We start from the raw sequence: 27,990 nt of genomic DNA, 5'->3' as shown, positions 1-27,990 counted from the left end.
GGGCCACTTGGTGGGAGGGGGCGGGGCCACTTGGGTGTGTGGGGGCCGCTGAGCTCGACGTTTAAGGCGAGGTAAGGAATCAAGGAGGCGCGGGGTAAGGACGCAGCAGCAGCAGTAGCAGTAGCCAAACATCTTAAACCCTCAGATAATGTCCCACCCTCGTCCGAGGCGGTGTTCGTGGCGCTGCCGCTGGCTGGCGGCGTTGTGGACACCGCCTCAATCAACGTTGTACCGCCGCTGCACTGTACCCGCGCGCGTGTGCGAACAGCTGTGAGGGGGGGGGGGGGCCTTGGGTTTACAACCTCACTCAACGCTGGGTTTATAAAGAAAATAAGCGGGTGATAATCGTGGACTTTCGAATTGTTACAACGACAACATTTTTTTTTAAACCCGCACGCTTTGTGTTTTGGCAAGTGAAGTAAAAGTGAGTGGTATGGTGAGGCGGGGGGGGTATCCATTTAGTATGTACGCATTGAGGGGGGAGTTGGGGGGCTTAACCCACTTGCGAATGGGGGGCTCTACTGACAATGTGCGGGGGGGGGGAGCCTCGATAATAATTTGTCTACATTGGCCTTCAAATGAGTTACAGACAGTCCGGCGGTGTGGACTATCTGTTTGCTTAAACACGTTAATAGTATTCATCCTTGATCGTTTCTGCGTGGATTAAATATCGGCAGTTCTATAGGATTCTGGGGGGGGGGGGTGTAAAAAGTCTGCGTGAGTACAGGGAGAGAAAGGGGGCGGGGGGGTCAAGTTTTGACATAATTTTTGCGTACCTACTAAATGTATGGCCCCTATTGGGGCCTTGTGCCACCATAAGTCGCCCTATGGAAGGGTTGTTGGTGGTGATGTTGATGATGATGACATTGGCAAGCCAAGCAGATTTGTGGAACGTGTTTGAGAGTTATCATCCACCGCGGAGATGGAGCGATCAATTCAGCTCGTGTGTGCAGCGACGAGGTGACCACGAGAGGTGGCGGTGATTTTGGGGCAGGCCTCTTCCATCCAACAGCGTATCGACCCATGGCCAGCGTGTTGTGTGGAATGATGCTAACCCGTGAATAAGCCTGTGGCATGGCATGTCATGTCATTGCTTGTGTTGGAACATTATGGATAATACATTTGTGTTGTGTTCATGCACTGTGTTGTACACTAATGGGTACTACCTTGCAGTGCTGTGTCCGAGGTTACTGTCAGCAAGTGATGGACGAGAAGACAGCTGTTAATTGAACTCGTGTTACATTAAGCGAGTGGCACATGTAAATACAAGGCGCTGTTGAACCAGAGATCGTACGCGAGAATAGGTACATGATTGTGGCGATGATGACAGCAGACACTGGGAAATAGGTGTACGAGACCATATGTTTTATCAGATGCTGTGTGTTCAAATGTACGTATAATTGCACTGCTGCGCCAACATATGATGGGTGAGAAGAGAGGTAGGTTTAAGATGGTAAGGACAAACAGTAATGCATCTCCAGCCCTTTCGTCCATCCACGGCTGAAAAAGGAACGTGACCCCGTTGTTTAAGCAGGTGCAGTGTTACAATCTAAATCTAATGCACCACTGTCCGATGGGATGCAGGATTAGTATCTAAGTAAGTCCATAATACTGCTTCTACAGCATATGATGGGCGAGAAAATAGGTAGATCTCAGGCACTCTTGACACAGAAGATAACAATAAATGTGTGAGGCCCTAATGCTTCATTATATGCTGTTTTAGACTCAAGTGTAATTATATTAGAAATGTAAGGCACTCCGGGTACTGATTTCCCAGAAGAAGCTGTAATTATAGCTCAAACCACAGCTCCGTTCTTTTTTAGTTTCAACTTCTCATGTTGAATTTCATACACGTGTATTGCGTGCAATTCGGAAAATTTCAGATTCGATTCTTTAATTTGCTGGATTGTGAACGTTTTCTGGTCAAACAACCCACGTGATCTGCACGTCGAGGAGATGCCTTCATCGCTAAGGGGAGTCCGTGACTTGTTCTTACAAACAAGCCACATGGAGTCCAAAAAGTGTTCTTAACGGCTTTTTTTACAGCCCTTTGTCAATTCACTGTTATGGGATTTTGAGAAATCATATTTCACCACACTGGTCAATGTGCATTTGTAATCACGTGCCGAGGACCTGTTCAGATATCACTATTGACATTAGCCCTGGCTGGGAATCAAACTCAGGTGGCGAGGTTCGTCGTGCAGTGTGCTCACCAGTGTGCCACTGCTCCACCCCTTGAGGGTTGTCACCTTTGAGGTACAAAAAACTGGTACATATCATTGGAACAAGACTATCTCACAATACCGGAAGAGGGAAGAACTACATGTAAATGTATTGCCTTGAGCGGTGAATCATTATGAAACTGACAAATTGAGACTTTTAATATATCCGCAATACATACAGACTGTCAGGATAACCTCTAAATGAGGACATCCTCGGAAAACTAGGACAGGTAACAACGCTGGTTAAAAGTTTGTTTTGTATTGTCGTAAAGATTTTAAGAACAAACTATGTGATAATGCATGTTTTTGATAATACCGCAGACCATTGGCGCCAAAAGCCATGCCGGTTTTTCCAGATTTCCCATACAAGGAGTGGCTAACACAGTAGAATGTTTGCAGTTGAATGGTTCCCTTACAGTTCACGTAGACCATACACACAGGGTGTGTCAACTGCGTTCATCCATATAGAGGAACATATGCTTTAGGCAAAATGGGTTTTCGCTGGCAAGATGGGAGATTATTTTTATTTCTTTATTTCCATCAATTTGCCTGGAACAGAAATCCCGGGGAATGCACCCAATTTGATAGGAACTCAGAAGCTGAGCATGATTCAACCTGAAAAGCTCTTGGATGGGTGACCTCCATACACAAATAGGTTGTCATCAGGCTTGTGGGGCTATGTGGTGGGCATTAGAGAGTAGTACCAACCAATCGATAGAATGTTTACAATGTGTTCTGCTGCTTACCTTCAACATCCCACACCAACCAGCATTATGGAGGTATAGCCAAATAATCCTCATGACCTGCAAAGGCATGGGGAGGCCCTCATCTAGCAGTGTATTCACAAAAGGGCTGTACCACACTTTATATGGGAGTCCTATCACAATGTGAAGTGATGTCCTTTCAGAATTCAAAGTCCGTAGAGTGTCGTGCTATAATGTCAGGGAATTGTCACGGAAGGTTTTGGCAAATAATTAGTTCTGCAGTCCCTTCAGGAGGCTGCTCAAAATTTAGTTGGTGATCTTTCAAATCTTCATCTTCCATTAAGAGTAGCATCATGGTGTCTTTAAATAAGGTTTATTACCTTGGTAAAAAATGACCTTGTGTTTCAAGTGAGGGATTGATAGTAACGTATGTGGTAAGTGAAGTGGCAGGAGCGGTCTCTTAGGGACCATCTCCAAGCCTTCGTTGCACATGTTTTGTGACCTGTGCCGGGAATTTTGAATGCTCATAGTTATAAAGAAGGATCCCGTGGATAGCGGCGTAGTCGAAGAAACAGTGCTATGTATTAACAGTGGGCGTGCATGTTGGTATTTTTCCGGCAGACATTTCTGGACATCGGTGGAAATCGAACCTTTGGCTTAGTGGCGAGCACACACAGTCCACTACGGGATAATCAACCAAGCCTACTTAACAGTGGTAAGCTGCTGTGATTGTGGCCAATCTTGTGCCTTTCACTGTTCTCTGTACAGCCCGTATCACACCATGCAAGTCCGTATTGTTACTGTGGCCCCTCGGGAATAGACTAAAGGACGGTCCAGCCCAAAGCACAAACAGCTGTTTGTGATACACACCTAGGCTGTGCCTCTTGCTGTCCAACATGAATGTGTAACTACTTTAAAATCACATTCACAAATTCTTGAGTGACATTACTGCATCATGACTTTGGTTATTTGCAATATAATATTGATATTTTATTGCAAATATTGCTCGAGCATATCTGACTCTGATTTTCAAGTGTTTCTCCTTATAGCCACGGACAAACAGCTTAGGCCATATCTACAAGATAAGAGTAGTTAGTATTTTTATGGATTGCAAACCCATTTAATTTACCTTAATCAACAACCCCTTTGCTCCTATGCATTTGCCAGCATTATAGTCCCTTCTCGGTGGTTATTACAGCTTATGCTGCCCGTGCCTTTTGTATCCCTCATTTTACGCTCGCTGATCGGTCTACATTAGCATACGTAACCCCCTCCCTGCCTAGTCCCGTCTGTTTCCTTGGTATCATGGTTGCCGTCTGGCCACCATTAGCATACAAAAGCATTGCCCATGCTGCGTGTTCCCTTGCCAGGATGGCTGCTGCCCGGCCACGAGGTAAAAGGAAAGCTGTTGTGTTGGAGATGATCACTGCAAACTCCATGGTGCGGAGTTCAGGACGGCAGGTAATGATTCCCACAGTTATGGCTGCGTATTTGCCAACCCTACCGATTTAAGCGTCAGCCTGCTGATATTTAAACCCTTTTCCTCTTGTACTGATTTTTAAGCCCAAAATGTTTATATGAAGCCGTATGATTAGATTAGAAAAATAGGTAAGCGGTAAACAGAGTAAAAAAATTGTCAGTCTACCGCTTCAGTCGGTAGTGTTGGCAAGTCGTCAGTTACGCAGTGCAACACTTACCACTTACAGCAAGTCTGTCGAGCGTCACAATCTGTGATACGTTCTACGTGATCTCTGTGCCCACCACGCCTGGCTTGCAGATAAAAAAGAAGGTGCCAGGAGGACTGGAACCCGAGGAGGATGACGAGAAACGCTACCGCAAGTGCGAGAAGGTCGGCTGCATGGTCACCGTGCCGGTGTGCTTCGTGAGCGCGAGCGAGCGGTGAGTGATCCCAGCGCATGACAACAATGTTGAAGTCGTGGGGGGGGGGCGGGGGGCACGGCTAACGTGTAACAATAGGTTCTCGTGCCGCGTAACTAATGGGGCCTATTAATTGTATTAATTGAAGGAGCACAGCTTCATGGATTGTCCGTGTCCCCAAACGTTAGTGGGGGTGAGGGGGGTGAGAAGGCGGCTGCCCTCCCATCTATGTACGCTCATGGTACTGTCACCCACCCTGATTGCAGAAAGCCTTCCTTGATCATACATTGTGTGATAGTTGAACTATAGGTGCCGCCTTCTGCTATGTTGCACTGGTGAGGACTCAGCCTTTGACCATATCACCTGGAATGCACCGATTGTTTTAGATTTCGGAAGCTGAACCTGGGTAGTGCTAGGATAGGTGATCAGCCTGCACAAAAAGGTTGTCATAGTGCCGCAGAGCTACGTGATGGGCAGTAGAGGGCAATGCACTATACTGTTGTACTGTACATCTATGCTTCACTATCTGTGCTCTCAATATAACCCCAATGATGGACACAGTACAGTAGAACCCCTCTTAACGACCACCCCTGTTAACGACTAATCGCTTAACTGCGAGCCTCCATAGAGCCCAATGTGTTAGCTTACCGAACATTCCCCTGTTAACGACAGGCTGTTGTAGGTACATTAAATATGAATTAATGCATTAACCATGTTTCTTTTAATATTATGTGTTTATAATGTAGTCAGTATCTTTATGTATTAATATCTATTGTTTAAATATTATAAAGAACGTTTTTTGGGTGAATTATGGTAACTTACGATGCTATCAGAACGAATAAATCCTTTAACAGGTATTTCCTATACTCGCTTAACAACCAAATCACTTAACGACCGATTTCGTGGACCCAATGTCCGTCGTTAAGAGGGGTTGTACTGTATTGGGAAGCCCTCATTCATCAGTGGATTGATAAAAGGGGCCAACTTTTACATGCATATAATTTGACCGAAATACTGCTGAAGTTGTAGCTGTCTTTAATTTGATGCAACTGTGATTCAAAGCAAGGGGGACTGCCTTGAATTGAGAGCACGTGTGTTATTTTCGTGTCTGCGTGTTTTGTGCAGGTGTGCGAAGAACGGTTACACGTCACGCTGGTATCACCTGTCATGCGGGGAGCATTTCTGCAACGAGTGCTTCGACCACCACTACCGAAGGTGGGTCATGAATTGTTTAAGGATCATTGTGGCAAGACAACTCGGACATTATGCCGTTTAATTTTACAGCTTATGGGATTGCTGATTTTAAAAAAATCCGAAAGCAAGCCATGTGAAGGGAGCATAACATCTAAAGAAGTACATCCACATATACAACCCATTGTCAATCCGCTGCTGGATGAGGGCCTCCATCTCCACGTCAGGCATTCCGTTGGACACGTTCCCCTCCTTTGGCTGTTACTCCATCTTTATTTTTGCTTGCCAACGATCCCTTCTACCAACGTGTCCGGCCCAAACTCACTCGGTTTTCTCAACAGTCGACAGTATGTATTTTTTTACATGTTCTCTAATCCACGCATTCCTATTTTTGTCTCTCGGTGTAATCCCTCGGGTGATAAAACGTATACATGCCCTGTGTGTAAATACGTACGTGCAGTCACAAGGATGGCTACGGGCGCTACGCGAGCTGGAAGCGAGTGTGGACCATGAATGGGAAGAGCGAACCAAGCATCAAGGCCTTCATGGCTGATCAACAGCTGCCCTACTGGGTACGACTCGTCACAGCGGGCATTGTTGCATGCGTACAGTCTGTTTTCCTATATAACGCATGTTTTCATCACGCGAATTGGATATAACGTGATGAATGTATGAAGAAACACATTTTTATAACGCTGATGCCAATTTTGATATAACGCATTGAGTGACCAGAACTACGTCGCGCGATTAGGAATAAGCGGATATAAGGCTGCCTCCGTGTTGCATCACACAAGGCAGGATGCTGCTGGATGCTTCTAGATACTACCCACGCGCCTCAGTCTTTATTCACCTTGCATACTCATCTCACCTGTTATCACGGACTTACTTTACCCTATATTATATATTATTTATTATAACGCAATGTTTTCACAACGCGGTGTTGTTCAGGAATGCAACTACCGCTTCATAGGACAATAGACTACTGCTACTAGCGTCTGCGTACTTAAGAGCCAGGCCACAGCATCATCATCGCATGGAGTGTTCAGTGCTCTCAGTTCTCCATTGATTAAGAAATAGCTTGCAGTGCGACTACGGTCACCAGTCTAAAACTATGGACCACAGCGTAGCACCACTGCCCATTTTTATCATTCGCTGGCAGCATTTTAGTTCATCACCAGGCTACTCCTGAAGTCATCTACTTACTCAACAAACTTGAGAACTCCCCACTATATGAAAAAAATTGGTTCTCCAGCGAATCTGCAGACCGAATGGCTCCATTCAAATGTTTCTATTCAGATATGCTTGTGTGTTTTTTAATAGCTTTATATCGTTGGGCAAACTTGGGCTTAATAATAATATTTTTGTTTACCAAAGAAAGTCTCACTGAGTCTCAAGGTTATATTTCATGCCACTTTGGCATTGGGACTTTGGCCAATTACTTTTGTATTTTTTCTGGTGGTGTGGAAACCTGAGTACTTTTGAAAAAACCCACATATACAAGGCAATACCTATTCTTTGGGTCTTTCGGTAAAGTCACGCAGATAGGTTTAAAGAAAATAACAAAAAACTACGACGTTTCGATCGTCATGATGACGACCGCTTGTGTTGCGATTGAAACGTCGTAGTTTTTTGTTATTTTCTTTGAACCTATCTACGTGACTTTACCGAAAGACCCAAAGAATATTAATTCTCGCAGTCACGAAAGCTTTAAGTCAAGGCAATACCTGTAATGCTCCACACACATTCTGTAGCTCGGAACCCTGCTTGCTGTACTGCCTTCTTCAAGCACCTCAATTTATGAGTGATCCACAGATCACTCCACCTAAATTGTGGGATTAAATGCTTGCATCACTACACCCAGTTTTATTTTTGAATATCTTTTTAGGTCGCTCGAGCACTGAGCTGACAGTGCTGAATTCTTGGGTTACAATCTGGGCAGACACTTGTGATGAAACTTCGTTCTCATGTGTAGTCATTTGATGGTATCAGTCCGGCCACAATGGCCGCATAAAAAAAAACAATTTAATAAGATTTTATTTGACACAAATTTGTATCTGCAGACTGAGGATGCAAATATTTGTGGGAAAGGATTGCATCCTAGTGTGTGGACCAGAGGTCATTTAAAGGGGTCTCCGAGCTAGCTCCGACAATAAAAACCGCAGGCCATTCACCAACATGGCGGCGTTGCGCTGCTCTATGAAAGATCGCAACAGTTAAAATGTCCTTAAGTAAATTGGTGGGTGCGGTGCTTGTCACGTGTGCAGGTGCAGTGCACTAAGCCGGGCTGTGGCAAGTGGAGGCAGCTCACACGAGAGGTGATGCTTACGACCGAGCTCGCCCAGACGTACTGCTGCGGCATGAAAGTAAATTCCGCTATTAAGGTAAGGACGCATTCGTTAGTCATTGCTGGGTATTTGTCATCTCGATGATGAAGCTACTGCACTCTCCGTCATTTCGGAGCTTTGCTGTAACATGTGCCAACCTTCCTCCGTGTCACATTTTCAGTACTCTCTGTCCAGATTTAGGCTACCGCTGTTCCTTTTTCTTTCCATTTTCCAAAACAAGGAAACATACTGTCGTGCCAACAGATCATTTAAACCCTCTTAATTGTTTGATACCTATTACCAAATCACCCGGAATTCGTCAAATATCTGAAGCTTAGTAGACTTTAGCCTGGATAAGTGTTTGTTCAGATTACTACCGTGCATATAAAGCGGGTGTTTTACACTGCTACAAGACTATGTTGTCAGCAGAGGGTAGTGCAGCAAAATCCATTCTACTATTTTATACTTGATACTCTCCACCTTCACCGACCATCACTGGCCAGCGTGGTGAAGAATAGTCCAATAACCGCAAGGTACAGTGGATGCATAAAAGGCCTGTAAATGTACGACCGTTGGTATGGATGGATGTTGTTGTGGGTTTGATCATCTGTGTGGAACATTGTTTTCTTTTGTTCACAGAATGAAGGTTTTGATCCATGCGCCCCTGCCAGAAGACTCGGTATGTTTGACAAGCTTAGCTCAAGCATTACAAATATTAATATTCATGCATTGAACATTGAGTATAATATTTTGGTACTATTAAAACATGTTACAATTATACATTGAAATCCTTTTTATATCGGAGATCTCGTGTCTCTGTTGTGTGGCTGGCAGAGGGTGGTAGAGGTGAGCGAACCGCGCTGGTTTGCAATGCTGCTGCTGCCCCCGCTGTTGAAGGACAGTCCCGCCGCTCCCTTCCTCTCGGCCTACTACCTGGACTGCGTAGGCATGAGCCCGGCATGCGCCGGCACGGAGCGCTCGGTGCCACGATTTACCAGCCTCGAGAACTACTCGCATGCCGTGCCACACACCACAGGTGCTCATGCTCACACCACACCTCTGCTGCTGGCTATGCGACCATTCACACAGTTGCCCACTATGGGGTCACCACCTCTGAACTGAAAAGTAACTGGGATATATCATGGGTAGGACAGGATCCCATCATACCTGAAGTGGTGAGAACTACATGTAAATACACTATCTTGAGTGGTGCATTATTAGGCAACTGACAAAAACTTGGACTTTTAATGTCCTGGGATAATCCACAGATTTCTTAGAGCACATTACCTCCAAGAGAGAACTATCCTAGCATAACCTATGCAGGTGAAAAGACTAGCCCATTAACCCAGTGATGGGAAGCATATGGCCCAAAGGTCAGGAATGGCCCTTGATTTCATTTCATACGGCCGACGCCTACCTGAGACCTACCATTTTGAAACAGCCTGCAAACAATATTTATCTGTCACTGCAAGCATCTTAGCCACACTAATCGGACACTAGAGGGGAATTTTTTTTATCTGGAAATACTGTGTTTCTGCATAAAGTATATGGAAATCGCCTGAATAGCACCTGATCTCATCAGATCTCAAAAGCCGAGCAGGCTTGAGCCTAGATAGTGCTGTAATGGGCGACTTCTGCGCTTGACATTAGTTATAGCCTTTAGACAGTGGGACTCATATATGTGTATATCAGAGAGCAGTGCAGAAAAATGCATTGTTGTACTGTACTTGTGTAATCCAACATCTATGCTCCACTCCATCATGCCAAAGATCCGAGGTAACGTTGAATGTCATCTTTAACACATTTAATAGTACCGTTTGTTGTTGATTGCTTGTCATTTTTTATACTTTGGGCTTGTGCTCAGAAACCATTATGATGAAATGTGGTAACAAAAAATATAAACTCTATGATCCACATGGCTTGGAGAGGCCCTCATACAGCAGTGAATTAACACAGAGCTGTACATGTACACTCCAGTGGTACCTCGGTATACGTCGTTAATTCATTCCAGAAGGTAGGACTTTCCCGAAAATGATGTATACCAAACGAATTTTTCCCATAAGAAATAAAGGGAAAGGAAATAATCCGTTCCAGAGTATAAGAAATGATATTTTATATGGCATATTATACATTAATGGGGTTGTATAAAAAAAATGTAGACACTACTTATTACTAAAAAGCATACATAAATCAAAATAAATGCATAAATCAATTAAAATAAATTGAAATAAAATTTAACATCACTTTACCTTGCTGAGAGGAGTTGATAGCCTACGAGGATGGTGGTGAGGAAGGGGAGGAGGAGGAGATGTTATTTTTTTGAAGGAGAGTCCCCTTCCATTAAACTTCAGGAAGCTGAAATTCTGGGGTTTTTAAATCCTTTATATTAAGTTCGCATGCTTGCTTGCGTGCTTGCTTGCTTACGACCGTGCAAATCTTTCGGTCGTTTTTTAACCCACTTCCCGTGATCCAATCGAGCTGACTATTTTCCACACAGACTCTTTGTGCCAGACAATTAATGTTCGTGAAAAAAAATTCCCAAAATTTTACACTTTTTAGGCAAAAAAAAATTATTTTACATATATTCAAATAGAACTCATTCTTGGCTTTGGCTGAACGTCACAGTATAAGAGCCCAGAGCGTAACCCCTCCACAGGCCGTTGCGGAGTAGCGCAGTTGGTAGCGCCCTCGCTTCCCATGCCAAAGGTCGCGGGATCGATCCCCGCGTCCTCCACAGGCGAATATATTTTTAAATCCTTTATATTAAGTTCGCTGCCACGCATATAAAGGATTTATAGTGAAAAACTTTGTTTTTACGGGTTATACTTATTTCATTTTCTCTTTTCTGTCTTTTTTCTTGACTTGGACCTGGTTGAGGCTCACCAAGTTTGAGTTTTACTAAAAAACCTGTCCATTGAAGTTTGTTTTTGCCTTGTTAGAGCCGTAACAGTATTGTGTATGCGGGTACTGTACGCGGTGACTCATCCCGACCCATACAAGTTCTAGCAAGCACGTCGTATCCCAAGCAAGACGTCATATCCCAAGACATTTTTTTTCTCGTCAAAACACGACGTATACCAAATTCGACGTATTCCAAAGCGGTCGTATACCAAGGTATGACTGTATATGTTTTGTGTGCTGCCAGTGCCTGGCCTGAACCCATACTTCCAGCCCTTCTACCAGCCCAACGAGAGCGGCAAGGCCCTGTGCGTGCGGCCAGATGTCATGGAGCTGGATGAGCTGTATGAATTCCCCGAGTTTTCACGTGACCCCACCATGTACCTGGCACTGCGCAACCTCATCCTGGCGCTGTGGAACATCAACTGCAAGGTGACTCCTACGTGAATGGGTTGCCTTAACGTTGCACAATTCGCTTTGGCCAAAATTATGCACCGACAGCAAATTTGATTCTTCACCCAAATGATGGAATGCATGGATTCACTCGGCCAAGAAGTGACAGAAAGAGACGTACAAAGGGGTTTTAAAATATACATACCTAAACATGGTCTATGACCAAGTACCTGCAATGCGCTCAAACTCATCGGCTCCGAAGCTAAGCATGGTTGAGCCTTGATAATGCTTGGATGGGCGACTACCAAGTATAACACAGGCAGTACAAAAAATGCCATTGTACTGTATTCTGAACTAAGAAGGGGAATGAGCTACCTACCGCTGAGAAAAGGTTGACTGGAGGGTTTGATAGAAGGCCTTGGTTGCTGGAGCGGAGAATGCGTGGAGGAGAATAAAGTGAGATGGGAGAGGTGGGCTAGTGCATGGATTAGAGTGAGATGAATGAGGAGAGGTCAGTAGTGGCGAGTTCATAAAGCATCTTGACGATGGGCAAGTGCAGTCTTAACATTTATCTGGGATTGCATTGGGAGCCAGTGGAGGGGCTGGAGTAATGGTTAATGTGTGGTGTTGTGTGCATGCTCCCTCTGTGCATGCAGGAATTCCTGACGGTGCAGAAGTGCATGCAGCACCTGCTGGTACGGGGCCTGATTCGTGTGCGCTGCATGCAGGAGCTGGAGGGCATCCTTCACTTCGCCATGCGCAAGGGCCTCATCAACACCGGGTTGCTCTCTGCACACCCGGGACGCCCGCTCTTACCGTTACACTACCGCAAGGCAGGCACACCCTCCATATGGTCATCACTCTCACTATCATCATGGGACCTCCTTTGTCAGTTCCAAAATATGATAATAGGGTTTTTCCCCTTTTTTCTGGCAACAAAGCAGGTGTTAAGATGTTAAAACACCAAACTGAAGCCTTTTACAAGGGATCATGTCTGCATTAACCACAATGCTTGTGGTCAGCATCGTTATCACCTTCTTTGGCAATTATCATCATCCTCATCCCCCTCATCATCATCGTCACATACATCATCATCTCCGCTGCCATTTTTAAAATCACTTATTGCACCGTCATCAGCGACAGCGATAAAATAATCATCATCCAATTTTTTTGTTGCTATTTTAGCACTTCTCATATAAGCAATGGGTGGTGTTCATATCCGTTTGTGGTCCTGATGGTGCTCATAGCAAGTAGTGGAAATTACTGGTATTTATGGTGAGATCACTTAACACACTGCCCTATGAACCGGAAACCCGTGTTTGATTCCCGACTACAGTTATCACCAGCATCCTACCCCCTTGCCGAATGTGGGGAGGCATCTGTCCAGCAATCGATTGACAAAAGGTGGCAAATTGTTCAATCTTTTTATTATTATAATGGTATCAATTTTCCTTTTCATAATGCAACTACTCTTCTTTGATCCTCGTTGGGATTTAAACTCATGCCATTAAGCCCAGGAGACTGTTCCTCTTAACAATTGAGCTTTTTCACAGCTCAGTGACTTCAGGTCCAGTATATAACGTCGTATTTGTTTGCGCATCCTTTAGTGTTGCCTTTGTGTGATGAACATAATTTTGCTCTGTATGTTATGTTGTACAGAATTCCGTGGTGGTTATAGGAGCCGGTCCGGCAGGCCTTGCCGCTGCTCGGCAGCTTCATAACTTTGGCCTCAAGGTAAAAGCGATTTGCTTTCGATCACGGGGTTCTTCTTTGGACAGGGTTCTTCAGTTAGCCACCTGAGGGGCCACATCTGGCCCATGGGCTCTTTGAATGGCCCGCCAAGCTAAGGCTTGGCCGAGAGCTACGGCTCACTTAGGTATGAAGAAAAATAATGTAAAAATTAGAGATAAGCAAAATACAGAGATAGAGCTGTAGACAAGAGATCAACATAAGTGAGATAAACAAGAGATATGTGAAAGACCCAGTAATAAGAACAAGAGAGCGGTCGTATGTACAGATATTTTAACATCATGACACCTCGTGATATAGCGCTCGTACACGGGACACTAAATTCATTATGGGACTCGTCAAAAAATTTAGTTGAAGAACCCTGTCCTAGGGGCATAATCTTAGACCCAGACTAGCTGTTGTTAAGAGGCCATTAATGCTATAATTCCTCTTGCAGTGTATAGGCCTTCACAGTCCATGACAGAGTCCATAGAGCAGTCCCAAACGACCCATGTAATGTATTGCTTGGTTGGTGGTGTTGGAGCGAAGATAAGTAAATGTGAAGGACCCTCTGCGTCTGTCCGTGTGCAACCAGGTGATTGTGCTTGAGGCCCGAGAGAGGATAGGGGGGCGCGTGTGGGACGACCGCTCGCTGGGGGGCACTACCGTCGGACGGGGGGCCCAGATTGTCAACGGCTGTGTCAATAACCCGATCAGCCTCATGTGTGAACAGGTGAGGGGGTGGAGTGGGTGTGGAGATAGAGAAGCAGAAAAATTAGTTGTGAAAAAAGAACCTTGTTTACTTAAATGTGTTGCTGTTTCTCAGAACGTTTTGATACGTGAACGCATCTAAATTTATATGTTAATTACGAATGTAAATGAATCACAAATAATTGGTGTCTAAATTACGCACTTCAAAGTAATTGGTCATTTGTGTTTAAATTAAACAAAACGTGGTTCATGAGTTGATATCACAGTATTACGCCAACAATTTGTGATTTTATTGTATTTTTCCCATACACTGCATTCTAATATATCAACATTGAGTTTCAAGCTGTTCGCTATGGATAGTGGCATCTTAACGACTTATAAATTCATTCAGATTCATGTACATGTATATCACTATAGACTGCATTGGTTCACATCACCATAAGTTATGCATGCACCGCAAGGGCAAGAACATAATTTATCTGTGAATCAATTCCTCAAACCATGATCCCAGTTCATGGCATATCATAAAATCATGCCCCTGAATTGTGACAGTTCATCGCATTGTGGAGGGGGTGAATCGTTACATGACTAATGGATGGAATTGAGTGTCCGTTTATATCAGCAGCGGCGAACCTACAGCCAGCGACTTGAATGTATGCGTCCTCTGGCCACATGGGACGTCCCAATTTCAAAACGGCCCACAAATGATATTTATTCATCAATTGTGCAAGCATTTTAGCTGCACTATTCCAGTACAGGAGGGGAATATTTTAGGCGTGGCAGCACTGTATTTCTTATTTTAGCCCACTCCGTAACGGTGTGCCTCTATAATTTGCTACGTGTTATTATTGCATAAGGCTAAGGTGTGTATTAATACGAGGCCTGCCAAACCTCTCTTGAAGCCATATTCGGCCCTAAGTAAGGAAAAAATTCCCCCCGCCCCTAATTTAAATGCTCGTGTATGCGCTGTCATCGCGATAATGCTCGGTGGAGGGGGGGGGGGCGAATGGTTACGATATCCCGACCTGTGCCGCCCGACAGCTGGGCATTCGCATGCACGTTCTGGGCGAGGCGTGCGAGCTGCTGGACGAGAGCGGCCGCGTCACCGACCCAGCGCTGGACAAGCGCATGGACTTCCACTTTAACGCTCTCCTCGACATCATCGCACAGTGGCGCACCACCACGGAGCCCGCTCACGACGTCTCCCTGGGAGGTGCGTGTGCGTGCGTTCAAGTCTGTGTTTATGTTTGGGTGGGGGGGGGTGTGTATATGCGCGCACGTGCGATCGTGTTGTGTGCTTAGCGCGCCGCGCGACAAACCCAGTGAGGCTGGTTTGATTCCCGCTCATGGCCACCACCAGTGACGATTATCTGAACCGGTTCTAGGCCTCCCCTAAGTCGAATTTCACCTCAAATGGGTACCTGGTTCGATGTTTATCCATCGCCACTCGGGAGACAAAGGTGGCCCGGCGTAATGCTTACCACCCACCTCCTCCTGTGCCGTGCTGAACTTTATAGGTGCTCGCTAATAGCACTTGCCTCAACAGTCTTGTGAAGGATACACGGAGGCTCTTTATATTTGTGTGCGTGAGCAGAAAAGATGGAGGAGCTGACTCACGCATTCCGAAAGGAGTCGGGGCTCTCGTTTGGGGAGCTTGAAGAGAAGCTGCTGCAGTTCCACCTGGCTAACCTGGAGTACGCATGCGGAGCCAACCTACGCCAGGTGCACAGTGCCGTGTTGTTGAAGGCCGTGGCACTTTGTGTGTGTGTGTATGCACGTGTACATGCGTACGTATGTATGTTGAAAATCTTTCGCACCGTACGTAGCCAACCGAGCTAATCGGAGGTGCGTAAGTGCACACGTGTGTACACATACATACACACATTTGCTTGTAGCAGTACCTTCTCCAAGTCTGTGCGTCTAAACGGGCTATCTCTATCGATGTGTGTGTGTATGTGTGCATACATGGTTTTACGTGGTTTTGTGGTAAGTAAATTGAAGGTGGAGGGGTTACCAGCCCATTGGCCACTGTGGTGGCTATGAGCACCATGAAGGGAACAGCCGATTGGAATTGGCCTTCCCCGCATGGCATTGCTCACGTCCGGCACCACTGAGGAGGTAGGGGCTTGTTTTTGCACGACTGGTATAAGCACCATGGTGACGTTACCGCCACTTAGTGGCGAATGGTGGTTGTTGGTGTTGTGTATATGTACACGTGCTTATACTTCGATTCCCTCTCGGAACCAACACCAGTGACGATTATCTGAACCAGACCTGGGCCTCCCCTCGTGTCTACACTTGCGTACATGTGCACTTGTGTTTGCGTACGTGTGCTTGTAGGAGCACAATCCCCAGCAATACGTCTAAACAAGGCAGTCTTTGTCTTTGCGCATACGTCTGTGCAATGTGCCTGTAGCAGCGCTTTCACCACGAGTCCGCAGAGCTGAACGGGGAAATCGTTGTATGTGTGTGCCCAGGTATCCGCACGCTCTTGGGACCACAATGAGTTCTTTGCTCAGTTTGCCGGAGACCACACCTTGTTGACGGCCGGGTACTCGACCATCCTACACCGCTTGGCCGAGGGCCTGGACGTTCGGCTACACACCCCCGTACGTATGACCCTCTCCCCCCCCACACGGTTGTCGGTCATGGGGATTCTTTGACAATTATTCACCACACTGGTCAGTGCGTTCTGGTGAGGGTAGACCACAGGACCAGTTCACATATCACACCTCGCTGATTACAGCTGTGGTCAGGAATTGAACTTGCTTTATACCGGGTTGGTAGTGCAGTGTGCTTACCTCTCTGCCACCACTTCCCAACTTGCCAGATTTGTTAATCTTAAGTGAAAGTGCTACAAGAGAGTATCTACTCCAGTGAGAATAACACACGAAACTGGGTGGCCAGCACCATGCTCGACCACTTTTGTGTTTCCTGTGCTGATGTTTACATGTCGCACGGAATACTCGGAGGAGACTCAGGACTGGTTTCACATGCCACTTCTAGCCTTTTTTTTTATTATGGCAAGGAATAAAACTCAGGTTTACCAGGACTGTAGCACAGTGTGTAAAACCCTGCAACACCGCTGCATCGCCGCCACCACTTCTCTTTGCACACCCAACACATCGCACAACGACACAAAGATCCCCCGTATAGCCAACACTGGCTGTTAAGCCAAGTGCCATTAAACACATTCCTGCAGAGGGAGCTGGTAGGAACGTTGGGTTGCTCGGTCAATGGCCAGGGTCAACGGCGGCGTGGTGTATTCCGCAAATATGCCCGACTGCGAGGGCGGGCACAAGCCGGCGTGAGTAGGTTAAACGTTGAGTTTTCTAAGGCCACCACGGGGTGACCAGCCCCTCCCCACCCAGCCCCACCCCTCCCACCCCCCACCCAGCCCCATCCTCCCCACCCAGCCCCTCCCCACCCTCCCCACCCAGCCCCTCCCCACCCTCCCCACCCAGCCCCTCCCCACCCTCCCCACCTAGCCCCTCCCCACCCTCCCCACCTAGCCCCTCCCCACTCCACCCAACCCCTCCCTCCCCACCCAGCCCCTCCCTGCACGACGGACGCAATAATCCCCTGTGGGCTGGTGTAACCAGGAGGTTCCTACCAGTAGCAGCACCTATGAAAGGCAGCATGGCTCAGGGAGGGGTAGTATGGCCAAAACCACCCGCAGCGTCCTTTTCACAGTGCTAATGTGTACACTAATGTGTACACACCACACCAGATACTCATTTGAGGGTGAGTCGACCTCGCGGAGGCACAGGGAGTAGGATAAATGGTAGCAATCGCCACTGATTTTAGCTGTGGCTGGGGATCAAACTTGGGCTGCTGGGTTTGTATCGGAGTGAGCTAAGCACTAAGCTACTATTATCTGAACCGGTCCTGGGCCTCCTCTAGGTCGACTCAGCCTCAAATGAGTACCTCGCGCGATGTCTAAACATTGCCACTAGGGTGACAAAGGCGGCCGGGCATGGTGCTGGTCACCCACCCCTTCGTGTGCCGTTCCGGCCTTTATAGGTGCTCACTAACAGCACTTGCCCCAACAGTATGTTGCAGGCTACATGGGTGATCTTTGTCTTTTTTTTATCTGCAGGTAAAACGAGTGGACTACTCGGGGGAATGTGTGAAGGTGCATACAGCTACAGGGATGACCTACATTGCTGATAAGGTCAGGCGACATTCACACTGCATCTAAATTGCTTCTGCATGGGTCATTAGAATCTGGTTCAATAGAAGCCAATGAGTCTGTAGATGCAAATTTCCTCTTACGAGGGAGACTGTGGGAAATGCAGATAGGCGCACAGACACTATTAAAAAGGTATGAAACTGATATCCATGTATAAATTACGTTAATGCTACTTTAATCAGGTTTAGAAAAATATGTTAGTTTTTAGCCTTTTGTTAGTCCACAGCTTGATGAAGCCCCCCGCATGGCTATGTGGTGAGCCAGTAGAGGACTGTTCAGAAATATTCATGGTTCTGTACTTCTATGCTTGTACATCTGCTGCCCGCTTTTACCAACCTGCACTGACCCAGCATGGTAAAGAATGGACCCTTTTCCAGCAGTGAATTTACAAAAGAGCTGTACATTTGTCTGTGCAATAAATTTGAATTAAATCTCAGACTGCAATAGAGACTACCACAGTTGGCAGTTTATCTGCATCTGAAAACAATTACAGTAAAAACCTTGGATTGCGAGTAACTTGGTCTGCGAGTGTTTTGCAAGACGAGCAAAAATTTTAAATAAATACTAATTTGATAAACGAGCGATATCTTGCAACACGAGCAGTACGTACGGTATACGCTTTGTCTGCTGAGTGTCACGTGATTACAACTGAGCCGATGGTTCTTCTCTCTCTCTCTCGCTGCGGGATTGTGGGTAATGGTCTCCCATGCTCGGTCTCAGTCGGCGTGCCTCACTCGTATAGTCAACATTTGTGCGAGCGTATACTGCTTACTATAGTGTTGTGACCACGAGTGTGTGCGTAAAGCATTTTTTTATTTTGGTGTCCAAGTGTAGTGACTGTTCTTTAGTAGCTGTACTGCAAGTGAAAGTCGTCCTACACAATAACCCTCCTCCTCCTCTCCTCTCGTCTCCCTCAAAACCAGCCACGATTAAATTTGATTAATAAATTTGATTACTTTAAATGTAAATAATAAAAATATAAAAAGGTATTTTGTATTAATAATTTTTATATGAACACAGTATTTTTTGGTTGTGGAACAAATCATCTGAGTTTCCATTATTTCTTACGGGGAAATTCGCTTTGATATACGAGTGCTTTGGATTACGAGCACGTTTCCGGAACGAATTATGCTCGCAATCCAAGGTTTTACTGTCCACCGACGGTGTGATCGTGTGGTGGTGGATGCTTTGAAAGTGCGACGTGTGCTACTGTAATGGTGTATTACCACGGTGCTGCTCCCAGGTACTGGTGACAATCCCACTGGCGCTCATGCAGCTGGGAGTGCTGGAGTTTTGTCCCCCACTTCCTGAGCGCAAGATCAAGGCCCTGCAGAGTCTGGGCGCCGGGCTCATCGAGAAGGTAATGCGCACACACACACACACACACGCGGCACATTTTCCTTCAAAGTCGGTGTTAAGGCTTGTGGGATTTGTTGACAAGAACGCGAGCTGTTTTGTTGTCTTGCGTGTCACGGCGTGGCACAGTGAGCGAGCGAAATAATGCAATAGCACGCTTGGCTTTCCACACGCAGATCGGGCTGCAGTTCCCGTTCCGTTTCTGGGAGCACAAGATCCGCGGAGCCGACTATTTTGGACACCTTCCACCGAGCCATGACCGTAGGGGTCTCTTTGGGGTCTTCTACGACATGGATCCCAAGGTAGGTCTTGCCTTAACCCCTCCCTGTCCTCTCTGGCTTTCTCGACTTCTTGCCCTCCTCGCATCTATTCACGCCTCCCATCTTTCCAACGTTGACGTCATATCACTTTCTCAACTACTGATTTTCTCACAGCCTTTGACCCTCCCTCCTAACTATTGTACATTCTTTTATCGATTTCCTCTATTTTTGTGCATCACTGCGTAGGGATCAGTTGCGTAGTGGTTAGTGCACTGCTTCGAAGCCTGCTACCCGAGTCCAATTTCTGGTCGTGACTAACATCAATGGAGAATATTTGGGCCCCCCCCCGCTTCACCTTAGATGAGTACTTGGTGCGGTGTGTCAGCAGCGGAACAGGCGAGACAAAGACAGTGAGATGTGGTGGTTGCCACAGCACCCCACTCTAGCGTTGTGCCGGCATGAATAGGTGCTTGCTTAACAGCACTTGCTCCAAGAGTCTGTTAAAAGCTCTGGGAGGAGGGGATCATTGTCTATGTGTGTGTGTGTTGCAGGGAGAGCAGTGCGTGCTCATGTCCGTTGTGAGCGGTGACTCGGTAGCGCTGATCCGTGACCTCAGCGACTCCCAGGTGGTGTCTCAGTGCATGCAGGCACTGCGGGCCATCTTTCCTGAGCAGGCAAGTGCCCCTTTGCAACACATCACACACACGCACTGAAAGAGTCCACCAAGATACAGATATACGTATACACTATTATTCGCAAAAATAATTGCATGACTGCCATAAAGAGATGAATGTTCATGTTGCCACTGCTGTTGGCTATAGTTGTGGAAACGTTGTATGTGTACTTTAGAACGTGCCCGACCCCCTGCGTTGGTTCGTAACGCGGTGGGGTTCTGACCCCTGGGCCCTCATGGCCTACAGCTACGTACGGCCTGGCGGCACTGGCGAAGCCTATGATGTGCTGGCCCAGGACCTCAATGGCAAGCTCTTCTTCGCTGGTGAGGTGAGTTCAGGTGGCTACTTTAAAGGACATTATTTGTACAGGGGTTCTCAACCTTAGGGAATGCAGCCGACTTAGAACTCTTCTGAAAATGGCATTGATACCCAATTAAGTGAACACTGTTGTAGTTTTTTGTCATTGCCCACTGCATACTTGCGAATACTATTTTCCAGGCACAGATACTCTTGGACCGCAGACCCTCTAATCTCATAAGTAATAATGGTAAAATCTGGCTGGGTGGCGATGTGGCAAAGTTCTCAACTCGCAGAAAGGCCAGTATTCAAGTTCCTGCCCAGGGTCAACTCGATCCATCATCCCTCCTGTGATTGATAAAATGAGTGGAAATTTGTGGAAAGTCCAATAGTGTGGTAGTCATATGGAACAACTGGAAACTGCCGTCAGAATTTAATATTTCCACTCGTACCTCATGGTCGACAACGTGGATGAGCATCACCGCATGCAAATTTCATCGTAATTTTTCCCCAAAATAGTTTCATCTGAAATCCCTCAAAGTGGCCTCTGGTTCACAAAGTAGAGGGGGCAGCACTTTCCCATCAGCTCTACCACTGAGAGTCATGTTCAGTGCATAAAAACAAATATTTGTCATTCTCAGTGCTGGAATTTAGCTGAATTTAGCACATTTAATGTGAATTTAGAGGTTTTTGTGCAGTCATTTGTGGCAGAGAGCTGAGACTAGATAAGCGTTTGTTTCGAGCCAAGGGTCTCAGCACTGCCAACTCAATGCTGTGACCTCTGAGCCACCCCACCACCTCTGCCTCACTCGAATTTGAGCATGGAGACACTTTTTAACTTCACTGTCAATGTCAATTATGGAATTTTTTTTTTAGGCAACAAACAGGCACTTCCCGCAGACTGTCACAGGGGCCTACTTGAGCGGGGTGCGTGAAGCAAGCAAGATCGCCGCCTCTTGACAGCAGTGCGGCATGCTGGGTAAAAAAATTAAACCGATGCTTGTACACATGCACCGTTACATCCAAATGTAATGTGACAGGCATGTTGCACCCACCCACAGAGTGGCTCGGGGATATGCAGACTTTTCTCCGCTTGACGCCTCATTAAATGCCCCCCAATGGCTCGCTGCTACGGTCCTCTTGTGTTTATGCGCACAGATTGACACCGTCGTCTTTGATTCAATTTGTAGCAGTAAATATGCAACAAAGCTGCGCTTGGCGTTTGATGGCGGCGCCGATGCTTGTGCGAGTGTTGTCGCGTGGTTGCATTGCATTGGGTCGTGTCGTTCTGCTTTGATGTAGCACCACGCGAGGAATTATTTGTTATTTCTCTACCCCCTCCACCACCAACCGCTGGTCTGCCCCTCCCCACTGCCATGAGACGATGCCACGTTGCGTTTTTACAGTTTACATTTGCCATGGTCGTACTGCTGCTGTGGATGTTACAGACGGTGGTTATTGTGGAATCCATTTCTCTGTCTCTGCAATGCATGCACATGGTAGTTTCTGTTTAGTAACACTAATAGACGTACAATACGTGGATTTATATTATTACATATTTTTTTGTTATTTTTTATGTGCTTGTAAGGCTTGAGGTTATTTAGAGTTCTTGACCACTGATTTAAGGAACAAGACTTGCGTATCACAACAAAATGTCGACATAGCTGTGTACGATCCCTTTGAATGACGCTGTATAACTTGTATTTACGAAATATTTAATTTCACATTTTGAATAGAGAGTGGCTAGTGCATTACTCTATGAAACATCCTACCTCCTGAGTTAGATTCCTGGCTATGCCAGATTTCAATGGCATGTGATATCTGAACTAGTACTGATCTTCCCCTTCATCCCATGCTGACCAGTCTGGTGACGTACGGTCCTACAGCCACCGTAACTGACGTGGCAAGGGGAGGCTTTAATCCAGCAGTGGGTTGACAAATGTGTGTAAATAATTATTTTTATATATATTTATGATATGTGAACAACAAATGTACCGTATATGCAAACGTCACATCGCTTTTGCGTGGTTAATGGTTTCGATAGAAACCTGGCATATATGTTTGTTGGTTGGATTTCACACGTGGCTCCCATAGCCCAAGTGAGATGTGGGGTAGCACAAACAGGAGAAATACAGACAGAGAGCCTCTTTGTGTCTTGGAACTCGGTTCCAGGTGAACGGGGATTCAGGTCACTGCATGAGCACAGCAGAGTGTGGGGGGAGGTTTTTGTGATGCCGTACCAGCCGACCAAGAACGTTTCTCCCCTGATCGCAGAGCGACTGAAGTGGAGCAACAGCTCTGTATTCTAAATGGGTGGTCCAGATGTTGACCGCAACTTGAGCAATATCTAAACTGTGCTCTACATTGGTGGGTCAGTGGAAAAGCAAATGAAGGTTTTTTTGTTTGTTTCTTGTGCGCCATCTCAAGTTAATTTATTTTTGATACGGAACATTTTGTCTTTTATCAATGTTACATTATTCTTTAGTCCTCTACCCCAACAGCAGGAGGTGTTTGGCTTATGATGGCTTTACATTTTCCAATCGTGCAATCCAAAATACCACACTGGATTTTTTAGTCGTCAATGTATGATGCAAAATTATGGTTTGCGTCAATTAAAAACAAAAAAAATGGTCTCCTGGAAAAGAAATATGAATTGATACCACTCATGCTTTTTTAAGTATTGCTGAACGTTTCTGTTTATCTTTGCAGGGCACTGATGCTCCATAGATTTTCCCAGTTCCCTGCAATTCTGCTATATCTTGTCGGGAGTAAAAGACATCGATACAAGGTATCCGGGTGCTCATAACAGGGTCCTCAAATATAAACTGTCACCAATGCAGAGAGAGAACCCCAATCATAACAACAGGTACAACTGCACTTAACTGCCATCCTCGTCTCTTGAGTGTACGTCAGTCAACAACAACTTTGCAGCTCTCGGTCACCTGCACAGATAGAGAGCGACACCTTGTGGCTTGTCAAAAGAGATCAATGGATGAGAATTAATCCACGTCCCGATAATGCCACCTTCCAAGCTTGTTCCCCTGTGTACATTAATCTTGAAAATATAGTGATAGTTTATATATTTTATACCCGACACTGGCATCACATTGGGATGTAATTCATGGGAACGTGCTTTTTAATATACACGAAATGCATGGACACATTTAAAAAATCTGATTTACACCTGTTACTTAATAAACCGAGGTATATTAGTCCGTCTTTTTTTCTGGGGCAGGGTTAATATTTTGAACCCAGAAAGCATGGACGTTTACATGAATTACCGATTGTGTATATCACAAACTATTTATATGGCATCACCGTGCCTAAGAGGCACACACTGCAGTTTAATCAACTGTAAACATAAATTAATCGGCCCGGGCCACGATGAACTGGGTTGAACCCTGTTGGGTCCGTGATGCTTAAACGCACTCCTCGGATGAATTGGAACATTGCCTACGCATTGGTAGTCTGGCTGCAGCCGCTGATGTGACTAATGTACACTTACTAAAGCACTGACATCCGTCTTGTGGAGTCTGGAAAACCTGGTAGTGCTGCTTCTTTTCAACGATGAACTGACAGGGGAATTACAGGTCTTGATTTTATTCCAAATGTAACATCAAACTATTTGGAGCAGGATTGATCCTTAACCCGGGAATGGAAATTCGCACTGATGCAGTCATACTTGGCTAGGATTCTCAATAACTTAGGAATGACTGCAGCACGGGGGGGAGGATCTCACCCATTTTGTAAATAAACTTCTTCCCTCGCTGTCGTCTCGGTGTCCAGACGCGTCACCGCTTGCGCGAAATTTTGGACTTAAAGCGGTTTGAACAAATTGTATGTTAAATATCATGGGCAGAAATGCATCGGAGGGTGGGGGGGGTTTAAATTTATATTTAAAAAAACAGTTCCCCGAGCATACCAAACATTTCTTGGCAATTATTATTTGAGCATTTGCCTCCCCTGTCCTACAGATGGAAGGAAGGTTTTGCACCCTTCAACTCCCCAAGTGTTTCCTTTCAGGTTGCCCCCCCCTCGGGCTTGCTTCATCCACCTTGAAATGTGTGTTTTTTTTGGGAAGAGCTTTAGTTTTAAGTATAATTTAATTTAAGATGTATTATTGCTATATAATGGGCGTTATCTAACGGAGTTATAAGCGAGTTATTTATTATTGTTGTAAATGATATCATCAGCAGAGCATAGTACTTTGCCTTACAGCAATTGTAATGCTTAATTTAAGTACTTGCTTTGTTTTTAAACTAAAGGAAGCCAAAGTGTAAGATGCATCACTCCACTCAGTTGGGGAGACAGGACTCCGACCTGAAACTAGCCCAGGTTATTGCAATTCTGTACACACGATGCAGGCTGAGCCACTCACAACAACAGCTGCAGTTCACCACTAAGTGGCGGTGATGTCACTACTGCGCTTGTACCATGCTAGGTGCATTTTGAGGCCACGTGAAGTATTGAAGGCTCACTGGCAGGAGGTCACGGAACAGACCCAGGTGCCGTGGGTTGATTGGGATGACTGGGCACGTGCATCATTGTGTGCTTCCCACTGTGCCAGCTTGCTGCATTTTAGCCGCCCGGTGCTCCGCTTGTTGTTGAGAGCGTCTCGATACTACACAAAGAGAAAGTCCCCTTATCGCCTTGTCAGACTGTTGGGGCAAGTACTGGAACGGTAAACGCGCAAATGTGGCCAGCACCACGGCCAACCGCCATTGTGAGCGGGAATCGAACTCGGGTCGCCGGGTTCGTAGCGCAGCGCGCTAACCGGGATACTACCGCTCCATACATACTACGACTGCACGCACGCGCACCCGGTCTGGTTAATGTCCGTGAACCTTAATCGGTTCACCCTACAAAAAAGTGATTCTCTTTCTGCACCATCTCTCCTATCAGTCACGATTCACGCCCGTCTGCCTATCAGTGCCCCTCTATCGTAGCTTACCAGTAGATTTGCATATGATGAGCCTTGCGTGTAAATTCTCAGACAACCACTGCTAGCACCATGCTCATTTAAAATAATTTACAGATCCTCTTAAGTCGAGTGATGGTCCTCATTTGTTCAACCTCATTTTAGGTGTACTGTGTACCTCGCATAGGAATGTTCTGGTTTTAACACGTCACATCGTTAAAATGTCCTTCTTTATGTGACGGCGTATACAAGAAGCACCTAATTTGTTTTTAGTGAGACCTGGAAAGTATGGTCCTGAAATAATATGCGCGCACACACACACACAAATATAGCAGTTACACGTACCTCGTATACATGTTGACTGTAAGGCATCTGCGTGACGTATCGCAAGCTACCATGGTGGTGGTTTGTGCTCATTGTCTTCAATTACATCCAGGAGGCGACTATTTGCCATAGACGTTCTTTTTCCACGTAGGTGCGCACGCTGCTTTGATAATGAGTGGAACACTGTTATCATCCGAACATTTAGCACTTTGAGCCTGCTCTGAGCAAGTCCTACAGCATTGTGAATTGCAAAACCACCTTTGTTCAAAGGAAAAGCAGTCTCTGTCAAGGTTTCATTTCGTGCGGATCACTCAACCTGACAGTTTGCGGTAAATTATTACAGTTTCTCACACGATAGGTTTCTTCTTCCGCGAGTCGTGTGCTCGTTTGGTAGAGGATTCATGAAAAAGCACTTGCTTATTTGTTTGAACCGCTTTGTATTTTTAATGAATTTTATAGTTGTGTAAAATAGATGTTTTTACATATCTTCACTGATGATGGACATGCTGGATTATTTGTGTGTATATATTTTAACGTAATTTCCTGTAAAAACCACTCGCGGTTTAATGAATTGAACTGGACAGGGGGGGGGGGGGGTGCATCATAATTGCGTTTTTTTTACATCTCACAAAAAAACTCATCAAAGTTAGATCTCGGATTTTTGCATGTGCCTCGGGCTGCCTTGAGTTGTAGGGATGTGTTACCTCCGAGCCTTATTAGCTGCACACAAATTCCACATTTCCAAAAACGATCGCTAGTTTCTTCTCACTTGTTAAGTGGGGAAAGTGAATCTACAAGTAGTCATTGATCAACGTGAACTTCTGTGCGCAGCCTGTAAGATGACTCCGGAGATGCCACAATCCCTGGCCTGTTGTTGGTAATGAAAGCTGTGCGGATATGCAGTGAGCGAATGACGAATATAATTGGGAATGTGTGAGCCGTGTTTGTTTGTTTTTATTTATGTTATTTAAATCTTGACTTATTTTAACACGAGAGAAACTCAGAATGAATATATGGATGAGAGTTATAGAAGTGAGGTGCGGTCAGACCTGTGGATATTTAAGGTGCTCCTGGTGCTTTTGATTTCATAAGAGTTGTTAGCTCCAGTGTCCCTGCTAAAATGTCATTGCACGGCTCATAATTCAATAATATTCATCTTGGATTTTAGCTAAATTTCACCCATATGGTTAATTTATAAAAATGCGCTGTTTCTGTGTCGGGATTGCATGAAAGTAAAACAAGATGTATGCGTCTCGGTGGATATGTCCAGTGTAAATGTATTTCAAAATAAATACCTTAACCGCAAAATGATTTATTAATATATAAACGGCACACTGTGTTTTTCTTTGGCCTCGATAAACCTTCTGCTCACTTCAATGCAACGGGACAAATGCTTAAATTGTACACTGCCCTGTTTGCTTTAGAGCCCAGATTACATATTCAGTACATGTGGTTTTGGTGTTTCAAACATATGTGTGTCTGTGAGATATCGCACGTTTTTTATGTTGCCAAAAGAGATGACACAAAACTCGGAACACGGTGTCTATTCTAATTGAGTTAATACTTTACCTGATTATTGACTCAACCCAATTTGTGACTTTATCCAAAAAATGTCATGGCCATTTTGCATCATATAAATTATGACAGATATTTTTTTATTTTCTGCAATGTATCACTCATGCCCGCCTATGACCAAATCACCTGGAATGCACCCATTCAGAAAGTGGATAGTGCTTGGATGTGTGACCACCAATGCACAACAAAGAAATCGGCATCATTTTACACATCCCATCTGTCGCACAGCCTTCTGGGAGTGCTTTCAGCAGCATTACCGCCGGACAAGTTCGACGTCAAATATTTCATCAGCAGAGTCAGGAATTGTTTTAACCGATACAAGTGCATTGCCAGATGTTTATAGGC

The 27,990-nt window shown here is 45.5% G+C and overlaps 1 protein-coding gene across 1 annotated transcript; it reads left to right on the top strand.

Annotated features, from left to right (window-relative positions):
* Positions 1-41: 41 nt before the first annotated feature.
* On the top strand, positions 42-27,396 carry KDM1B (lysine demethylase 1B). Its single transcript, XM_061549402.1, is given in 25 exon segments — positions 42-71; positions 1,174-1,304; positions 3,548-3,641; positions 4,297-4,387; positions 4,704-4,825; positions 5,930-6,019; positions 6,456-6,567; positions 8,260-8,376; positions 8,959-8,982; positions 8,984-8,998; positions 9,154-9,355; positions 11,465-11,649; positions 12,267-12,443; positions 13,270-13,344; positions 13,934-14,071; positions 15,091-15,262; positions 15,644-15,771; positions 16,527-16,658; positions 18,149-18,223; positions 19,485-19,601; positions 19,774-19,899; positions 20,409-20,531; positions 20,707-20,859; positions 21,705-21,807; positions 23,538-27,396. Coding segments are annotated over 21 exon segments (2,457 nt in total). The 5' UTR covers positions 42-71; positions 1,174-1,304; positions 3,548-3,641; position 4,297; the 3' UTR covers positions 21,789-21,807; positions 23,538-27,396.
* The last annotated feature ends 594 nt before the right edge of the window (positions 27,397-27,990 follow it).

The sequence above is a fragment of the Lethenteron reissneri genome, chromosome 10, assembly GCF_015708825.2.
Source record: "Lethenteron reissneri isolate LAM-NWPU_2019-01 chromosome 10, ASM1570882v1, whole genome shotgun sequence".
Lineage (NCBI taxonomy): Eukaryota > Metazoa > Chordata > Hyperoartia > Petromyzontiformes > Petromyzontidae > Lethenteron > Lethenteron reissneri.
Note: the sequence above shows the minus strand (reverse complement) of the source record. Positions and strands in the feature narration are given on the sequence as shown.